Genomic DNA, 21372 nt, shown 5'->3' with positions numbered 1-21372 from the left:
TGTGTTAACTGACACTGGTTTTCTGAAGTGTTCCTGAGCTCACGTGGTAAGATCCTTTACACAGTGATGTTGGTTTTTAATGCAGTGCTCCCTGAGGGATCGAAGGTCACGGGCATTCAATGTTGGTTTTTGGCCTTGCCGCTTACGTGTAGAAAGTTCTCCAGTTCTCTGAATCTTCTGATTATTTTATGGACTGTAGATAATGGAATCCCTAAATTCCTTGCAATTGAACATTGAGAAACATTGTTCTTAAACTGCTGGACTATTTTTTCATGCAGTTGTTGACAAAGTGTCATTAAACATCTGTGTGACCTTAAAGTAAGCCTTCAACATACTGAGGAGGTTGATGTCAAATTAATTTCTGATGAGCTGTCAAGTAAGTGTAAAGAAATAAGAAAAGACATGTCTGTTTTTGATTCCACATACAACAATGTGGTTAGCAAATTTGATTACCTGGAGAACCAGTCTCAACGGAATAATTTGGTGTTTGATGGAATTCAGGAGTTTGACCATGAGAAATGGTGTGACTCTGAGGACAAGATAAGGAAGTTCATCTCTGAAAAACTTAAACTAGACCCAAGGCATTTTGAAATGGAGCATGTGCATCGTAGTGGTAATAAACCTGGCCAAGGTGATAAACCTAGACCAACTGTGGTAACATTTTTGAGGCATAAGGATCATATGGCTGTGTTGGAAAAGGCAAAGCTTCTAAAGGGATCAAGCATTTACAGTAGTGTTCAGAATAACAGTAGTGCTATGTGACTAAAAAGATTAATCCAGGTTTTGAGTATATTTCTTATTGTTACATGGGAAACAAGGTACCAGTAGATTCAGTAGATTCTCACAAATCCAACAAGACCAAGCATTCATGATATGCACACTCTTAAGGCTATGAAATTGGGCTATTAGTAAAAAAAAAGTAGAAAAGGGGGTGTTCACAATAATAGTAGTGTGGCATTCAGTCAGTGAGTTCGTCAATTTTGTGGAACAAACAGGTGTGAATCAGGTGTCCCCTATGTAAGGATGAAGCCAGCACCTGTTGAACATGCTTTTCTCTTTGAAAGCCTGAGGAAAATGGGACGTTCAAGACATTGTTCAGAAGAACAGCGTAGTTTCATTAAAAAGTTGATTGGAGAGGGGAAAACTTATATGGAGGTGCAAAAAATTATAGGCTGTTCATCTACAATGATCTCCAATGCTTTAAAATGGACAAAAACAAAAACAAACAAAAAAAAAAAAAACAGATGTGTGGAAGAAAACGGAAAACAACCATCAAATTGATAGAAGAATAACCAGAATGGCAAAGGCTCACCCATTGATCAACTCCAGGATGATCAAAGACAGTCTGGAGTTACCTGTAAGTGCTGTGACAGTTAGAGACGCCTGTGTGAAGCTAATTTATTTGCAAGAATCCCCCGCAAAGTCCCTTTGTTAAATAAAAGACGTGCAGAAGAGGTTACAATTTGCCAAAGAACACATCAACTGACCTAAAGAGAAATGGAGGAATATTTTGTGGACTGAGCGTAAAATTGTTCTTTTTGGGTCCAAGGGCCACAGACAGTTTGTGAGACGACCCACAAACTCTGAATTCAAGCCACAGTTTACAGTGAAGACAGTGAAGCATGGTGGTGCAAGCATCATGATATGGGCATGTTTCTCCTACTATGGTGTTGGACCTATATATCACATACCAGGTATCATGGATCAGTTTGGATATGTCAAAATACTTGAAGAGGTCATGTTGCTTTATGCTGAAGAGGACATGCCCTTGAAATGGGTGTTTCAACAAGACAATGACCCCAAGCACACTAGTAAACCAGCAAAATCTTGGTTCCAAACCAACAAAATTAATGCCTCGCAGATGTGAAGAAATCATGAAAAACTGTGGTTATACAACTAGTTTAGTGATTCACAGGATTGCTAAAAAAGCAGTTTGAACATAATAGTTTTGAGTTTGTAGCATCAACAGCAGATGCTACTATTATTGTGAACACCCCCTTTTCTACTTTTTTTTACTAACTTTTTTACTAATAGCCTAGTTTCATAGCCTTAAGAGTGTGCATATCATGAATGCTTGGTCTTGTTGGATTTGTGAGAATCTACTGAATCTACTGGTACCTTGTTTCCCATGTAACAATAAGAAATATACTCAAAACCTGGATTCATCTTTTTAGTCACATAGCACTACTATTATTCTGAACACTACTGTATATTAATGAAGACTTCTCTGAATCTGTGAGACAAAAACACGGAGCTGATTCTCACAATGAAAGAGGCAAGACAACAAGGTGATATTGCATATTTAAGATCTGACAAACTTATCACCCATCGACCAACACAGCCAATAAAGGTTTGACATGCATTATTTTTTGCATTATTTTTTATTTATTTTATTTGTTTATTTTTTTGTTTTGTTTTTGTTTTTGTTTTTTTGATTTATTAGTTCTATATGATTTTGGAATTCGTTGTCCATCCACTCCATGAATATTGATAACAAATGCATAAAATGTCAGAAGCTATTAGGTTTGCAGCTTATTGGTTGTTCTTTTTGTAAAAATGTATTTCTTCCTAAATGTGCACTTTTTTGACAGAATTAAGAAAATAGATTGTACATGGTTCTGTGAAAGTTGTTCCTTAATGTTCCCATTCTCTTCACTTAATGATGAAGAGTTTGAAAGACATCTTCTTGATAATTATGATGGTTTTGCTGTTAATGAGAGTTTGTTATTCAATCTATTTGAACTTGATCAAGATGATGTTACTCATAGATTACAAGCTGATCCTGATGATTTTTTTTCTAATGCAAATAACTCTAATTCATGTGATTATTATGACGAACTCAAATTCAAACATCTTCTACAATCTTATCCTAACACTTATGAAACATTTAAATATTCGTAGTCTTCCTAAAAATTATGAGAAATTGACACATTTTATATCCTCTTTGAATCATGAGTTTTCTGTAATTGCCCTTACAGAATCATGGATGACTGAGCAGTGCAAAGACACTGGCTTGTATGAATTACCACTTTATAACTCTACTCACTTTGTTAGACAACAAAGGTCTGGAGGAGTTTCTTCTTCTTATGAACTCAAGTGAATCTGATTTACAATCAATTTTCATAGAAATATTATCTGATAGTAGAACAAAAAAATCTTATCATTGGTTGCATTTATAGGCCACCAAATACAGATGTTGTAAATTTAAACAATTTCAGTATTTTTCAAATATTCTGGAATTCATTAAGATAGGATAAAATCTGTCAAATTCTTGGTGACTTTAATATAAATTTGTTCAATAGGGAAACTCATTGTGCAACGAATGATTTTTTTTTAAATAATCTTCATGCAAATGACTTTTTTCCCTTAATTACCAAACCGACAAGAGTTACAGAATATTCTGCTACATTAATAGATAATATTTTATTTAATAACTTAAATTATCCAATGAAATCTGGAATATTGTTTACAGATATTTCAGATCATTTTCCAATATTTCAAATTGTGGAACTGGAAAATTGTAATATGCCAAATAAGAAGTCTACTACTTACTATAGAAATTTCAATACTACTTGTACTAATAAAATTAAATTTAAGAAACTAATTGAGAACATATCCTTTCCTTTGAAAAAATATATATGGAAACAGATCCCAATTTAGCCTATCAGGTCTTCATGCAAATATTTAATGAAGCTTATGAAAAATCATTTCCAATCATTAAATTATCTGGTGATACGTTCAGAAAGCAAAACCCATGGTTTTCTAAGGGACTACAAAAATCCTTATAAAAAAACAAGTTGTATAAAAATATTTATCATCTCCTTCACCTTTAAATTTATCAAGTTATAAAATCTATAAAAACAAATACACTACTCTTGTTAGGGTTGCAAAGAAGAAATACTTCAGTGACAATTTTCAAAAATCAATAAACAATATTAAAGGGACCTGGAGAATAATCAATGAATTACTTAAAAAGAAAACATGTTTATCAAAATATCCGTCAACTTTTTCAGATGGATCTAGAAGTTACTCTGATCATTTTGATATCGCTTGCAAGTTTAATTATTTATTTTCAAATGTTGGTGCTTCTCTTGCAAAAAAAAAAAAAAAATTGACTCCACAATTAGAAATCCTGTTGAAGGTTCATTTCCTTCTATGGCTGAATTTGAACCCACAAATTCTAATGAGGTTTGTGAAATCATTGCTGGTCTGCGTCCATCTGCAGCTGGCCATGATGGAATAAGTACATCTGTTGTTAAATATGTTATATGTGAAATTTCTGAACCACTTACACATTTTTTCTTTGTCTTTGAAAATGGGCATAGTACCTTCTGATTTAAAGATAGCTAAAATCATACCTCTGTTTAAAAAAGGTGATTCTGTATCTTTTTCAAATTATCATCCTCTCTCAGTCTTGCCATGTTTTCAAAGATCTTGGAGAAACTTGTTTATAAAAGATTAAATAATCATTTACTTAAGAACTCAATTTTATATAAATATCAATATGGTTTTCAGAAAAATCATTCAACTTATGTGGCTTTGATCGAATTATTGGATAGAATTCATTTAGCTTTGGAAAATAATGACTTTGGTATTGGTGTGTTTTTAAATCTTTCAAAAGCATTTGATACAGTACATCATGAAATTTTGCTTTCAAAATTAAACAAATATGGATTTAAGGCAACTGTACACACATGGCTTAGTAATTTATCTGAAAGAAAACAGTATCAGTATATTTCTCTATAAACCTGGACTGGGATATCAATTGAATAGAGTGTGGAGTACCTCAAGGTTCAATTCTGGGACCGTTATTGTTCATAATATATATTAATGATTTTACATTTACTACTTTTCTACTACTACATTCCCTTTGTTTGCTGATGATACTACTCTTTCTTTCCAGCAAAGATATTGATAGCTTGGTTAGTACTTTAAATGATGATCTTTGTAATTATTCAACCTGGTTCAAAGCCAATAGATTATTGTTAAATATAAAAAAGTCTAATTTTACGTTATTTGCTGGCAATAAAAAATGTAATCATGGTGTAATGAAAATTTGCATTAATAATGAAATAAGATCTAGGGTCTCATCTATATGTTTTTTGGGTGTGTGGATAGATGAGAAACTGACTTGGAGAGAACATATTGATCATCTTTGTAAAAAATAACCAAGTCAATAGGAATCATAAGCAAAATAAGATATTTAATACATCACAAATGTCTTTTAACATTATATTATAGTTTAGTTTTTTCATATTTAAGTTATTGTAATATTGTATGGGGAAGTACCTTTGCAACTTATATAAACAAAATATTTCTTCTACAGAAAAAATTTGCTTGAATAGCTACTCGTTCGAAACCGTGTGCTCCAAGTGCACCTCTGTTTTTTTAATTGCAGCTCTTAAATATTTTCCATAGAAATATTTTCTTGACTTGTACATTTGTTTTCAGAGCTCTCTATGATATTAAGTGGCCTTCCATCATTAAATATTATTTTGTGCATAACCATCAAATTCATAATTAACTGACCAGGCAGGCTGCACATTTGCATTTACCTTTGCATAGAGTGTCTCGTTATCAGCATCACATCAGATGTCATGGTGTTAAATCTTGGAATGATAATGTACATCTTGTGAATCCATCTATCACCTTATATACATATAAGAGTGAACTAAAAGCAAAGATCCTGCAGGAGTATTTACAATGATTTGTTTTAATCTGGAAAAAATGGTGTAATTCTGTTGTATTCTGTTATGTTTGCTTTGTTTGGGAGTTGATTCTTTATAAGCCTTTTGGCTTCCACCACTCCCTTGCACATTACTTATATTGTATTTTTTTCTCTCTCCCTTTCTGTTTTGTTGTTTTATGTATATACATTATTTTGTATAAGTTATTTTGTGCTAAATAAACACATCAAATAAAAAATGTGGTGATCCTCACCCCATCTTTGCTTGTGAACGGCTGAGCCTTTTGGGGATGCTCCTTTTATACCCAATCATGACACTCACCTGTTTGCAATTAGGTGTTCTTTGAGCATTCATTAACTTTCCCAGTCTTTTGTTGCCCCGTCCCAACTTTGTTGAAATGTGTTGCAGGCATCCATTTCAAAATGAGCAAATATTTGTACAAAAACAATAAAGTTCATCAGTTTGAAGGGTCCTTAGTGATTTTCAGGTCAGGCTGGGATTAGAACTGAGGATCCTCTCAAGCCCAACGTTTAACCACTAGACCATCACCTCCCCTGGTGTAATCTTGATGTTAAATTTTTAAATAATGTTTCCATAATTATTGTATGGCTTTGCCTTACAATATAAAGCGCCTTGGGGCAACTGTTTGTTGTGATTTGGCGCTATATAAATAAAATTGATTTGATTTGATTTGATTTAAATTAACCTTGTTTTGTTCATACTGCTGTCCTATGTACACAGGTCAACTTTGGTAGAACTATGAGAAATTATCTATAAACAAACTGTATGTATCCTATGATAAGATTTTTAAATTATTCATTGGATTCTCCAAATATGAAAGTATATGTACCTTCTGCACAGTCTTTGACATACAGTCTTGTCAGGCTGCGATCAGGAATTTGGTATATCAGTTAATGCAGCGTTTAGACAAGTCTGTGAATCCCATCATATGTGCTATTCTTGACACCATCTTAAAATATAGGTCTGGGATTAGGACCCACTGCTTACAGATGTTACATACGAACCTCTCTGTATAATTTTGTAACTGCCCAGATATGGACCTATGTACATATCATGTATCTATGTACTCATTAGTCTGGAATAAAGTTGTTATTATGATGATGATGATTATTATTATATGTACTCCAGCTTGCTCCAACTTACTTTCATTCGAATTCTCTTCACCTTTCCAAGCTAGTCTCAACCTCTACTTTCACTACAGATCACAATGTCATCTGCAAACATCCAAGTCTATGGAAACTCCTGTCTGATCTTGTCCATCACAACTGCAAACAAGAAAGGACTCAGAGCTGATCCTTGATGTAAGCCCATCTCCACTTTGCATCCATCTGTCATTCATCCTGCCCATCTCACCTCTGTCACACTATCCTTGTCCATATCCTGCTAGCTATATTTTCATGTTTTATTGTGTTTGTTTGCAATGCAGTGAAGAGCAGATGTCAGTTAATGTCCTCTGGGTAGAAACATCTGTTTGTGCTGTGAGTACAGGGATGACCGCAGCCTCGAGAAGATTATCAACCAAAGCTGATTTAAGAAATTTTAGGAGTTACACAAAGAGTGGACTGAGGCTGGAGTCGGTGCCTCAAGAGCCAGCCCACATAGACATGTCCAGAAAATGGGCTACAAGTGTCACATTCCTAGTGTCCACTCACTCCTATACCAGAGACAATATCAGAAGTGTCTTAAATGGGCTAAAGAGAAAAAGAACGAGACTGTTGCTCAGTGGTACAAAGTCCTTTTTTCACAAAAAAGGCAATTTTGCATTTCGTTTGGAAATAAAGGTCCCAGAGTCTGGAAGAGTGGAAAGGCATAGAATCAAAGCTGCTTGTAGTCCAGGTGAAGATTCTACAGTCAGTGATGATCTGAGATGCCGTGCCGTCTGCTGGTGTTGGCCCACTGTGTTTTATCAAGTTCAGAGTCAATGCAGCCACTTACCAGAAGATTTTAGAGCACTACATGCTTTTGCAGAAGGACTTGGCACCTGCCCAGAGTGACAAAACTACTAGGAACTGCTTTGCTAATGATGGAATTACTGTACTATACCAGACCCAAGAACACAGATGAGCTATCAAAGCAAACTGAGCTTCCACAACACCTCAGCAGTGCTACAGGCCGATTGTGTCCATGCCACGTCACGCTACACTGTTACAGTGCCACAGGCCGATTGCCATGCTACCAGGGCCGGTGCTAACCATTTGAGTGCCCTAAGCACAAATGCTTTGTGGTGCCCCTCCTCCCGAAATGAACAATAATTCAGAATTTCTCAGTGCGGTTCTCTTTATTTCCAAAATAACTTCTCAATACTCACATGACAAGAAATAAATATAAAATTTAAAATAAATAAATTACAAATCACAACAGTGTCACCTCAAGGCACTTCACAGAAAACAACTCAGCAATGAAATCAAAAGATCAAAGAACATGATTAAAAGATTAAAAGCATAATAAAGATAAAAAATACAAAGGCTGGTTCTGCCGTGGTCCCCGGGCCCTACTCTGGGGCTGTGGGGCCCAGGGTACTGCGGACCGTTGGAGGGTGGGGGTGGTGACAGAGGGGCCCGGGGGATGCGCTAGGGGGCGATGGCTGCTGGGTGGTTGGGGGTCGTGGTCTCCGTGGGATGGTGCCCCGCTCTCGCTTGGGCGGTCTCCTAGTCTTGGGCGTTGGTTTTTGTGGTGGGGCCAGGGGTGGGGGGTGGGTTGGGGCTGGAGGGAGTTTGGAAGGGTCCTGCTGGCTGCGCTGGGGGGAGCTTGGGTGTCGTGGGGGCCTTGTGCTTCCTGGCCCCGGGGGTTGGGCCTTGCCTCTTGTCTGGGTGCCAGGCCCCGCCCTCGTATGGCTTGGTGGTCCTTGCCCCTGTTTTGAATTCAGTTGCAGTGGCTCCTTTGCCCCCCGTCCTTGCCACTGCTCGCTCCTGCCTTCGGGGGCCCTGGCCCTGATGGTGTGGTTCTGGGGTCCCCCTAATTGGTGGGCTCTGCCGGTGCCCTGTGTGCTTCACTTGGTTATGAGGCTGCTCCCCATACCTACGTGTTGGGTGGTGTCAGGGGTGCGTTCCGGCACCGCATGGCTGCTCCCGTGTTGGTTCATCGTCTGCCCTGGTGGTTCTGGGGGCTGCCCTTCCTGGCCCCTATGCCGTTCCGCTGCCCTTTTCTCCTGGTTTCTCCTGGGGCCCCGTGTCCTGGGCCCATTGCCATTGTCGCTCACAGCCGGCCGTATGGCTTTGACGTGCTGGAGTGGTCCATGTGATATGGTAAGGTTCTGTACTTTAGGCTTGGCCCAACACACCAGCCAAAGTAGTGAGCAAATATTTAGCTGTCATCTGGGTCTCTGTGTGTGGATGGTTGCATGTTTGTGGCCGTCACCACAATATGGTTTTGGGTGCTTTCAAGCGGACTAACACTCTGGTGTCCTAAATTAGGGTATGGATGCTCACTAATTAGACAACAGACTGTTGCTGTCATTGTTTGTTCATGTGTGATTGTTTGTCCTGGTAGGTTGTATGGTTGAGGCCCTGTCTCCTCGGTGTCTCACTTCACAGTTATTGCTTTCACCACTTGTTCATTCTTGTCTGTCTTAGTGTTGTTTTGGTGGTTGGCCCTTCCTGATAGAAGTTGTCGGTTGGCTTTGAGTAGGATGTTGAAGGCTGCATGGGAAGGGTGGATGGGAGTCACACACACACACACACACACACACACACACACACACACACACACACACACACACACACACACACACACACACACACACACACACACACACCACGTTCACTCATGCACTACATACCTTCTGTCTTGCAAGAATAAATTGCATATATGTGTATTAATATTCATAAATGGTTCTGCCAGTGTGGCACTTACCAATTACTATATATGCGGACGGGGAAAAAAGCATAGTAAACAATATGTCAGTCATATAAAATAGAAAAAAAAATGCATCTTCTGTCACGATTTAAAAGTCTCAACAGAGTCCAACTGCCTCACTAATGCAGGGAGATCATTCCAGAGGACCGAGGCACAATAGGAGAAGGCGCTATTTCCCGCAGACTTTTTGTTCACCCGAGGGACACAAAGCAATCCTGCTTCCTGTGAATGCAAAGCCCAGTCCGGTACATAGGGCTTAAGTAGATCAGGAAAGTAGGGCGGTGCCAGTCCATGAACAATTTTATAGGCCAGTAGCAGCACCTTAAAATCTGATCTTGCAGAGACAGGAAGCCAGTGAAGAGACACAAAAATGGGAGTAATGTGGTTAAACCTTCTGCTTCGTGTCAAGATTCTAGCAGAACCATTTGGAGACCCCTGATTTTAGACTATGGCAACCCAGAAAATAAAATATTGCAATAATCCAATCTATAAAAAACAAATGCATGTATCAGAGTCTCAGCATCAGGCATAGACAGGATAGAACGAATCTTCACTATATTTCGCAGGTGGAAGAAAGCAGTCCTCATGATGTCTTTAATGTGGAGGTCAACGGACAGCGTAGGATCAAAAATTTCCCCAAGGTTCCTCACTTTGACCATATGACGCATAACACACAAACCTAAACTAAGCGCTAGCTGGTCAAACCAATGCCGATATCTCTCTGGACCAAGAACCATCATTTCAATCTTTTCAGAGTTCAAAAGCAGGAAATTACTAGACATCCAGCTTCTCACTGATGTAAGGCAATCCTTTAGGGATTTTATATGAATGAGATTACCAACATTTATCGGCATGTACAATTGAGTGTCATCAGCATAGCAATGACAGGCAATCCAAAAACGCCACAGAATATGCCCAAGGGGTGCAAGATGTAGGGAGAAAAGCAGGGGACCTTGTATGGATATCTGTGGAACCCTCAATTTCATGTCCTAAGGTTAGGGGTAGTGTTATTGTGCCAGACATATTGAGATCGACTGAACAAGTATGACGTCAATCATGCAAGAACATTTCCAATAATCCCAAAATAATTCTCCAGCCTGTCGGGTAAAATATGATGATCCATGGTATCAAACGCAGCACTAAGATCTAATAAGACCAAAACCATAGTGATGTCCAAGTTCATTGCTTGCAGAAGGTCATTGACTACTTCAGTGAGCGCTGTCTCTGTGGAATGATATTTCCTAAAAACAGACTGCAATGGCTCAAAGAGATTATTCTCAGGTGGTCCACAAGCTGCAGTGAAGCCACTTTTTCCAGAATTTTAGAGCAAAATGACAGATTTGACAGATTTGATATTGGCCTATAATTTTTCAATACACTCAGGTCGAGACTAGACTTCCTAAATAATGGTTTAATCACTGCAGATTTGAAACATTTAGGAACAGATCCAGAAGTTAATGACAGATTAATAATTTCCTTCACAGTTGGCCCAAGAATCAGGCACTGTTACAAGTTGACTTGAGTTGTAAAGTTGAGTTCAACATACAATATTTTGTAAGAGCTCTTTATGTTAAAGAGAGGTAGCAAGTGGACATAACTAAACGCAGCAGCAATGTTTTAGAGTGTGCTGGCATAGTATGTTTCTATGCTTTTTACCCTTTAAATTCATTTTATTAGGACACGGAGCGTGCCACGGCCTCAACTTTATCTAAAATCTGGGTCCTTTAGTGAAGCTTAGGGCTAGTGGCCGGTGATGTCTTTAGTATTTCTTCTGTTTTTCTTGTTGCCTAATGCTAATAAGTTATAGTGTATTTGTTGTCTTTCTGATGCCTGATTCTGTTTTTTCTTTTTGTTTGAGGTGCAGCTCCATCCAGAGATGAGTGTGGTGTCTTCTTCTGCAACTCTCCCATCCTGTGCATGGCAAAATTTTCCTGTATATTCATTCTGTAAATTATTTTGTCAATTGTGTCTGTAGCATGGCCCAAGCAGAGGGTCACCCCTTTGAGTCTGGTCTGCTTGAGGTTTCTTCCTCAGAGGGAGTTTTTCCTTACCACTGTCACCTGTGTCCTTACTTTTGGGGTTGGTAAGGATAGACCTTACTAGTGTGAAGCACCTTGAGGCAACTTTGGACTATATAAATGAAAATAAACTGAACTGAATTAAATTAAATTAAAATTCTGCTGAAGTGTTTTTCACTTCATACACTTAAGACATGTCCCAGACGTCAAAACATTGTGAATGAAAGTGTTGTAATGCAGATGACTGTGTGTGTGGGTGGGGGGGGGACCTCACCAGTTTGGGGTTGCCATCAGCCAGCCTTTGCACCAAATCCTCTGGTGGCACATCTTTCAGATCAACATTATTGATCTCCACCAATTTGTCACCTTTCCTGTGCCCAAAAAAAGACACAAAATATATCATGCTAAGCTTGATGGCAGAAACAAAAAACACACAAATATATACACACAAAGAAAAGGAGCGGATGATGAATGAATGGGTTTTAATTAAGAATTTTCTTTCCAAAATTTTTTGTTCTCATTTATGTGTTATTCCAGAAAATTGAGATATTGTGTGTGGTGAATCATTGCATGGTGTTCATGAATTATTCAAAAATGAGTTAATTGCTATTTTATGAAGGTTTGAGGAAACCAGTCTTCCCATCAGCCTCATTAATTATTCATGAGAGTGACAGTCATAGCTAACCCTCGAAAGCTTATTTTACACAGAGAAGTCTCTTTCACTGTATGATATCTGATTTAAGTTTAAAGAGATTAAATGCTTTAAGCAGTAACACATTCAGTCATTTTATATTTTATGAGCCCATGGTGAAATTACATTTCCTGTAATTGATGGTCAACATTATGTCCTGAGTCTTCCTGAGACCACGAAAATTGAAAATGTACCTGTTTTAGTTAAATATTTCCTGTAAAAAAAAATTGCAATCATCATAAAAGAGACAGTTGAGCACCTTGTGTCAGGATGCCCAAAACCTGCCCAAATAGAGTATATACAAAGGCACAACAAGGCAGCAGCATATCTACACTGTGTAAAGCACTATGACCTCAAACTGCAAGACAAACATTAAGGACCCTGTCCCACTGGCGTTTAGAAGGATCTGCGTATGGATTGCGCACAAAATTGGCCCATATTCGCCAAACATCCGCAATATCCATGTAACATGCCTGTATGAGTCGGCCGTCATCCGAACACGTCCGTGATCATCCACAGAGGCACGCATGTCCGCAGCCAGGATTTTTGAGCTGTTCAAAAATCTGGATGCAGACAACATCCGCCTTACATACTCCATACATACTCAATTCGTACACAATACATACTCACTCTATGCGCTGTATATCTGCCGTTAACCGCTGATATCTGCAACTGACGGGGATTTGCGGCTTGGCAGCGGACCGGGACAGTGTGTAAAACAGATATATATCGTGCCCATCATGTCCACATCACAAACTAAAATAAGTTGTAGCGAATGCATACAAATTGGCCACGAATAAAGCGTTTTTATTACATCCCCAAACTCATGAACAGTTAACCCTAGCATGACAACACTCTGTGATCAACTTGTCCAAGTCCAGTAAATGCTCCAGAGCCTGTATTGTTGGTGTGAACAGTGATGCCAGACGGCCCGAGTGCGCTTATTTTATGACCACAATGCAGATGCCATGCACGCGCAACACGTACGCGATGCATTCATAATACACCCGTAATACTGCCGTGATAATCTGAATGTGTTGGATCAGTTTCCTCACTACATGCATTATACAACCGTGATTGTTCATCATACATTCACTATATATTGTTAATATATCCGTAATTCATACTGGGACATTTGTCATTTTTGGCCATTTTGTTGCGGACGACAACGAACGCCCGCAATTTGTATACTCAATTCATGCGCAATTAATTCTCTCCCCAGTGGGACAGGGCCCTAAGAAACACATGCCGTCGACAGTTACCAAAAACAAAGGCACCACTACACTCTGCCAGTCCAAACTCACAAAGACATCAAGGCCAAAAGACCAGATATAGTGAAAGACAAGGAGGAGAGAACCTGTGTGTTCAATGGCATGTTTGTCCCCACAGAAAGAAACACCTCTTTGAAAAACTCCCCAACGATAAAGATCTAGAAAAAGAAAATGGAAATGGGGCGATGAAAATATTAACATCAGTGGTCATTGGGTGCTCTTGAGTTTTTGGAGAAGGGGATTCGAAAATACACCAGCAAGATTCCTGGAAACATCAGTATATGTCAAATCAGCATTATCAATATGCACGCACCGTGACCGTGTCAAAACCTCCGTTCAAAGTTCACCGACGTTAACCTGCCTTTAGCACCTTAACAGCACTGGCTTCTGTGCCCCCAGTGTTCACAATCACTGCCCATAATGTTTACAAACTGTACTTTATTCATATGTTTACATTCATATATATATATATATATATATATATATATATATATATATATATATATATATATATATATATATATATATATATATATATATATAATCAATCAGAGGTGGGACGAAGTCACCACTCTCAAGTCATAATGACTACCAATTGTTCACTTCTGATATATATATATGGAACTTTTGGATTTTATATTCACAGTGTAAGAAGAGCCTTTATTGTCAATGTACAATACATAGTGAAATTCATCTTTACAAATCAATATTTTCAGGAGGTCTTCTACAATTTGTAAGAACATCAAGCTGTATTAAATCACGTTACAGACGTTACTGATTTACAGGGGAAACAAAACCCAAAGTATGACAATGTATCAGTCTGTTCCTACCTGACAAATAGTTTTTCCCCCTTTCGTTTTTGGAATTTGATAACATTTTCCACTTCATACTTATGCTTTCCATCATGGATTCGGTGAGCGATTATCACACTCCCCCTGATCACGGAATCCTGCCATCGGGGAAAGAATCAAGACATTTTCTGTCATCATTAGTCAAGACAGAGTTATCTCACAGGAAGCACGCGGAGTATTGAAGAACGCCTGAGCTGCTCACCTTTAGCTCCATGGTGATGTCAGCATCCACGATCCCTCTGACTGCAGGCGATATCTGCGAGTGGCGGTCTTTTAAGCTTCCAGAGTTTCTGTGCTTCTCTTTCACATCCACACGAGGAACTAAGACTGAGGACAATGGATGAGGAACTAATATCAGAAGAGGAACTGAATAAAACAAGTAAATTTGAAGGTGTGTGTGTGTGTGTGTGTGTGTGTGTGTGTGTGTGTGTGTGTGTGTGTGTGTGTGTGTGTGTGTGTGTAAAAAAGTTTCTCTTCCCTGTGAATACAGCTCCTCTGTTGCTGTAAGAAACTAACAAATGTGCAAACTTCTGCTATCTTTTTACCCAAAAGGCATTCATTCATTCATTCATTTTTCTACACTCATTTATTCCAATTAAGAGTCACGGGGGTTGGAGCCCAGCACAGCAGTCAATGGGCGAGACAGGGGTACACCCTGCACAGGAAGTCAGTTCATGACAGGGCCTACGACAGTTTTGTCCTGAAAACAAAACAAAAAAGATAGTTCATTTTATATATACAGTAGTGTTCAGAATAATAGTAGTGCTATGTGACTAAAAAGATGAATCCAGGTTTTGAGTATATTTCTTATTGTTACATGGGAAACAAGGTACCAGTAGATTCAGTAGATTCTCACAAATCCAACAAGACCAAGCATTCATGATATGCACACTCTTAAGGCTATGAAATTAAGCTATTAGTAAAAAAGTTAGTAAAAAAAGTAGAAAAGGGGGTGTTCACAATAATAATAGCATCTGCTGTTGACGCTACAAACTCAAAACTATTGGGCCATTAGTAAAAAAAGTAGAAAAGGGGGTGTTCACATTAATAGTAGTGTGGCATTCAGTCAGTGAGTTCGTCAATTTTGTGGAACAAACAGGTGTGAATCAGGTGTCCCCTATTTAAGGATGAAGCCAGCACCTGTTGAACATGCTTTTCTCTTTGAAAGCCTGAGGAAAATGGGACGTTCAAGACATTGTTCAGAAGAACAGCGTAGTTTGATTAAAAAGTTGATTGGAGAGGGGAAAACCTATAAGCAGGTGCAAAACATTATAGGCTGTTCATCTATGATCTCCAATGCTTTAAAATGGACAAAAAAAAAAAAAAAAAACAGACGCGTGGAAGAAAATGGAAAACAATCATCAAAATGGATAGAAGAATAACCAGAATGGCAAAGGCTCACCCATTGATCAGCTCCAGGATGATCAAAGACAGTCTGGAGTTACCTGTAAGTGCTGTGACAGTTAGAGACGCCTGTGTGAAGCTAATTTATTTGCAAGAATCCCCCGCAAAGTCCCTCTGTTAAATAAAAGACATGTGCAGAAGAGGTTACAATTTGCCAAAGAACACATCAACTGGCCTAAAGAGAAATGGAGGAATATTTTGTGGACTGATGAGAGTAAAATTGTTCTTTTTGGGTCCAAGGGCAGACAGTTTGTGAGACGACCAAACTCTGAATTCAAGCCACAGTTCACAGTGAAGACAGTGAAGCATGGTGGTGCAAGCATCATGATATGGGCATGTTTCTCCTACTATGGTGTTGGACCTATATATCGCATACCAGGTATCATGGATCAGTTTAGATATGTCAAAATACTTGAAGAGGTCGTGTTGCCTTATGCTGAAGAGGACATGCCCTTGAAATGGGTGTTTCAACAAGACAATGACCCCAAGCACACTAGTAAATGAGCAAAATCTTGGTTCCAAACCAACAAAATTAATGCCTCGCAGATGTGAAGAAATCATGAAAAACTGTGGTTATACAACTAAATACTAGTTTAGTGATTCACAGGATTGCTAAAAAAGCAGTTTGAACATAATAGTTTTGAGTTTGTAGCGTCAACAGCAGATGCTATTATTATTGTGAACACCCCCTTTTCTACTTTTTTTACAAACTTTTTTACTAATAGCTTAATTTCATAGCCTTAAGAGTGTGCATATCATGAATGCTTGGTCTTGTTGGATTTGTGAGAATCTACTGAATCTACTGGTACCTTGTTTCCCATGTAACAAAAAGAAATATACTCAAAACCTGGATTAATCTTTTTAGTCACATAGCACTACTATTATTCTGAACACTACTCTAGATGTATATATATATATATATATGTGTGTGTGTGTGTGTGTGTGTGTGTGTGTGTGCATGTATGTGTGTGTCTTACATTTATTGGTATTTTCATTAATTATTAAGCCCCTATTGTCTTAATAATGCCCCTCTGTCTATCAGTCAGTCAATCAGTCATAAACAATACAAACAAATTTACGTTTCTGAGCTTTTGACAACAGCGGGAGTTAGCTTTGATTTAGCGGAAGTTAGCATGCACACTGACGTGCACGAAATCTCTTGTAAATTACTCCAGAGGTGTTAGCAAGTTACAACAGTATTATCAGTGTTTATTTCTCGCTAGCTTTTACATAATAGATGACAAAGAGGTTAAATTTACACACAAATTTAATGGTTTGCAGCTATCTACCAACCTATAATGTCACCACACTAAAGTCCGCTAAATGTCTTATAAGTCACTCCAGAGGTGCTATTAGGTTACAAAAACAGTTAAGCCCTAGAGCCTATTTCACCAAAATCACATACCCATACATTATGATTTATTTCTCAGTTGTACAAGGTCAAAAATGCAAAAGTTTGGATCACCTAAAAGACAGGTCCTAGGGGATGTTGTGGATGCAAAAAAATTAAAGTAAATAATACTTGGTAGGGGGCAGCACAGTGGCTTAGTGGTTAGCACTGTTGCCTCACAGCGAGAAGGTGGTGGGTTCAATTCCCGTGGCCTTTCTGTGTGGAGTTTGCATGTTCTCCCCATGTTTGCATAATTGTAAGTTGTGTTTACAGAGCACCAGGATCAAACATAAAGATTTTTGTGGGAAAGTTGATTGAGATGTACAACAGTATTAAAAATAAGTCTGTATTTGTTTGTGGAGACTTCAACATTGACTTTTTAAATCCTCATGGTCAAATGCATATAACTGAATTTCTAAATTCTGTGTTTTGTTTGGGAATGTATCCAGTAATTACTCATCCAACTGGGATAACTGCGAACACAGCGACACTTATTGACAATATACTTACAAATGCTACCGTGGGGAATTTAGATGGGGATTACTTATTAGTGATATCCGTAATCATTTGCCGGTTTTTGTAGTTTTGAATTCTTTAATTGACAAAATTGACCATACTGAAAGTAAAAATTTCAAGAGGAAAATAACAGAGGAGACTTTGGAAAATCTTAGAATGGACTTAAGGGATCACAACTGGAGTGACATTTACATTGAGGATATTGATCAATCCTATGAGTCATTCATTTCTATTATCTCTAATTTATATGATAAACATTGCCCTTTGGTATCAAATGTTGGAAATAAGCAAAATGTTGACAAACCGTGGATTACTAAGGGACTGCAAAATGCATGTAAAAAGAAAAATTTTCTGTACAAGCAATTCTTAAAACTAAGAACATTTGATGCTGAGAAAAAATATAAGACATATAAAAATAAGCTAACTAATATTATGCAATCTTGTAAAAGACAATATTATAGTGATTTATTGGAAAAAATAAAACAAACATTAAGGGTACTTGGAACATTTTAAATGAAGTCATAAATAAGAGAAAAGGTGTTAAAGAATATCCTGCCCTTTTTTACACAAGTACTGGTACAGTTGTTAAGGAAAATAAAGCTAAAGCAGATAATTTTAATGACTGCTTTGTAAATGTGGGTAAAAATTTAGGTGATTCGATTGTCTTCTGGACTGTGTTCTTTGGATTACTGTAAAACAATTAATAAAATTCAGGATTCAATGTTCATTAAAGAAACTGATGAATAGGAAATAATTGACATTGTTCATAACCTCAAGGGGAAAAGATCAATTGATAGTGATAGTTTTGATATGTCTTTGATTAAAAATATTATTATTGTATTGTTAGACCCTTTTATGTATACTTGTAACCTGTCACTAATGACTGGGAAATTTCCTTTCAGAATGAAATTGGCTAAAGTGATACTGCTGTTTAAATCTGGAGACAAACATGTCTTCTCAAATTATAGACCAATCTCACTCCTGCCACAATTTTCCAAAATTTTGGAAAAGGTATTTTTAAAGAGGTTATATGATTTCATAACTAAACATCACATACTTATTGAACAGCAATATGGTTTTAGAAAAAAATCGCACTACTTCACTGGCTGTAATTGATTTTGTTGAACAGATTACAAATGCAATTGAAAATAAGCAATATACTATTGGAATTTTTTTGATTTACCGAAAGCATTTGATACTATAGACCACACTGTGCTACTGGACAAACTACAGAGGTATGGTATCAGGGGATTGGCATATGATTGGATAGTTAGCTATTTATACAATAGATATCAGTGTGTACATATTGGTGGGGCAAAATCTGAACTCATGAAAATTACTTGTATATATCTTCTGTATATTAATGACATATGTTTGGTTTCCAAGTCTGTCAGTTTATTTTGTTTGCTGATGATACGACTGTGTTTTGTAGTGGGGATCATTTGGGACAGATCTTGGACATGATGGAGAAGGAACTACAGAATTTTAAACAATGGTTTGATTCAAACAAATTATCGCTCCACTTTGGTAAGACAAAGTGTATTATATTTGGAAACAAGTCCAGGATTTCCTGCAGAAATTTATTATTAAATGATATCGAAATTTAAATGGTAACTGATACAAAATTTCTGGGTGTTGTTATTGATGATAAACTGAGCTGGAAAAGGCATATTAATTTTGTTTTATTTAATTTTGTTTTGTAATTTTGTTTGTTTGTTTCGGGTTTGTGTGTTGTGTGCCAGTATTGTCTGATTATATTTTGTAAATTTGAGTTCATTGACAAAGTTTGCTCATTTTTTCTTTTTGGTATTGTCATCGTGTGTGCGTATGTATGTATGTACATGCAGGTATGTATACGTGTATATATCTGCGTATGTATGTATGTGTATGTATATATGTGCATACACATACATACATGTGTATGTATGTGTGTGTGTGTGTGTGTGTGTGTGTGTGTGTGTGTGTGTGTGTGTGTGTGTGTGTGTGTGTGTGAGATTGTGTAGATATGTATTTATGAAATTTTGTTTGTGTGTATATGTTTATTTTTTAGTATAAGGGGCGGGTATTTATAAGCTCTGCTTCTGCCCTCAGCCTTTCGGCCATGCAGGACTTTTGTAAAGTTGCTTTGTTATGAGTTTTTTTGTTTTTGCTGTTGAATTGTGTGCCAAATAAACTCATTCATTCATTCATTCATTCATGAAGCCGGACAGCAGCCTGCAGTGAATCCTCTCACCCAAAAGAAAAATATTAATCCCATGTGATAATCCAACCATTGCGGTACCCAGACTTGTGGTGTGCTGCTGAAGTGGGCAAAAAAAAAAAGAAAGTTCCCTGGAAGGCTCTGTCTGAAGTAGGGGACTGCATAGCCCAAACAAACTTTGAGCAAAGCTGTCTAGTGGTACACGCGTGCATGTGCCCCCCATGCACACTTAGTGACCCATGCAGTGTTATGCATACTTCCCCCCCCCCACCACACACACACCCACACACATACACACATGGGGCTGAGTGATAATTTTACGCCATGCGTGTGCGCTCTGCTCACACACACTACACACACAGGCGCACGTGCATGTGAGGAACACAGTGCTCTGGTATGTGTTTGCCATCTAGACATTTGGAGATCGGGCAGTCTGCAGCACCTTTTATGGTCATCTGACAGCAGTCTGTGTCTTCTACATACACTCTGGATGCAATCTGACAGGTGTGGATGAGGCAGTCTGCTTGCGCTCTGACACTGCTGGCCACGCCTCTTTTTCTCCCAACTGAGTCGGATTATGGCAATATTTGACGTGTCGGGCATGGCTCCAACAAATTCTTGTTATGTGTGACGGGGGCTTTATTGTGTATTTAAAGTGAAGCAGTGTGTTTGTGTATTTTTTTTTTAAATACACAACACAGTGTGTTGATCCCCTGGAGCGATAGGACACGCACTTTTTTTTTAAGTGAATTAAGTGTCTTAACAATAAACAGCTTTATCGGGCTGATTTTTATCGGATTTGATCACATTTTTCATCTATTCATCAAGAGGGTAACGTGCTGCCCCTCCACTGACTGACAATTTCACTGTGACTGCATCAAAATGAATGCAGTTATTTGAAAAATAAGTCAAAGTTACATAAAAATCATGCGTACGAAAACTTTGCAAATAATATGTGGCTCACCTGCATGGTTTATCAATAAGTAGAAGGCAGACCATGCGGATGTTGATCAGCCAGGAAACCTCCGAAATTCTTAACAACACAAAAAAAATAGTAGAGAAGCTTGAATCTTCGACTGGACTGGGTTGCTGTTGAGAAAGTGTAGTGACACGGACCCACAACAGGGGGCGCAAATGAACGGTCAATAGATGAGCCAAAAGGTAACAATTTAATGTTGTGAAACGTGCACAACGAACATACAGACAATCTCAGAATATAATTACAGTCAAATTACAAAGGTGACGTGTGGGCAGGCTCGAGGATAGAAGACGTCTGTCCTGAGAAGAGCCGGAACCACACGATTTCCGTCCCCACAGAACCTGGTGAATACTGGAGCCGCCAAGTCCCGAATTCCCAGGTGATCACCGTCCCCGACTGTCGGATCTGGTACTGCTGGCGAAGAACAAAGACAGTCAAGTGTGGGTGTGTGTACACCCAGTAACAACAGCGGTGGGAATGCCACCTCCA

General features: G+C 38.2%; 1 protein-coding gene across 1 annotated transcript in view; it reads right to left on the bottom strand.

Annotated features, from left to right (window-relative positions):
- il1fma (interleukin-1 family member A) overlaps positions 1-14721 on the bottom strand; it is a 30733-nt gene extending 16012 nt beyond the window's left edge. The window contains exons 1-3 of the mRNA XM_034194593.1: positions 14597-14721; positions 14374-14492; positions 11856-11952 (exon numbers count right to left, since the gene is read on the bottom strand). Coding sequence (XP_034050484.1) covers positions 11856-11952; positions 14374-14492; positions 14597-14608 — 228 coding nt within the window. The 5' untranslated portion in view covers positions 14609-14721. The remainder of the gene's footprint in view (positions 1-11855; positions 11953-14373; positions 14493-14596) is intronic.
- Positions 14722-21372: the final 6651 nt, after the last annotated feature.

The sequence above is a fragment of the Thalassophryne amazonica genome, chromosome 2, assembly GCF_902500255.1.
Source record: "Thalassophryne amazonica chromosome 2, fThaAma1.1, whole genome shotgun sequence".
Classification (NCBI taxonomy): Eukaryota; Metazoa; Chordata; class Actinopteri; order Batrachoidiformes; family Batrachoididae; genus Thalassophryne; species Thalassophryne amazonica.
Note: the sequence above shows the minus strand (reverse complement) of the source record. Positions and strands in the feature narration are given on the sequence as shown.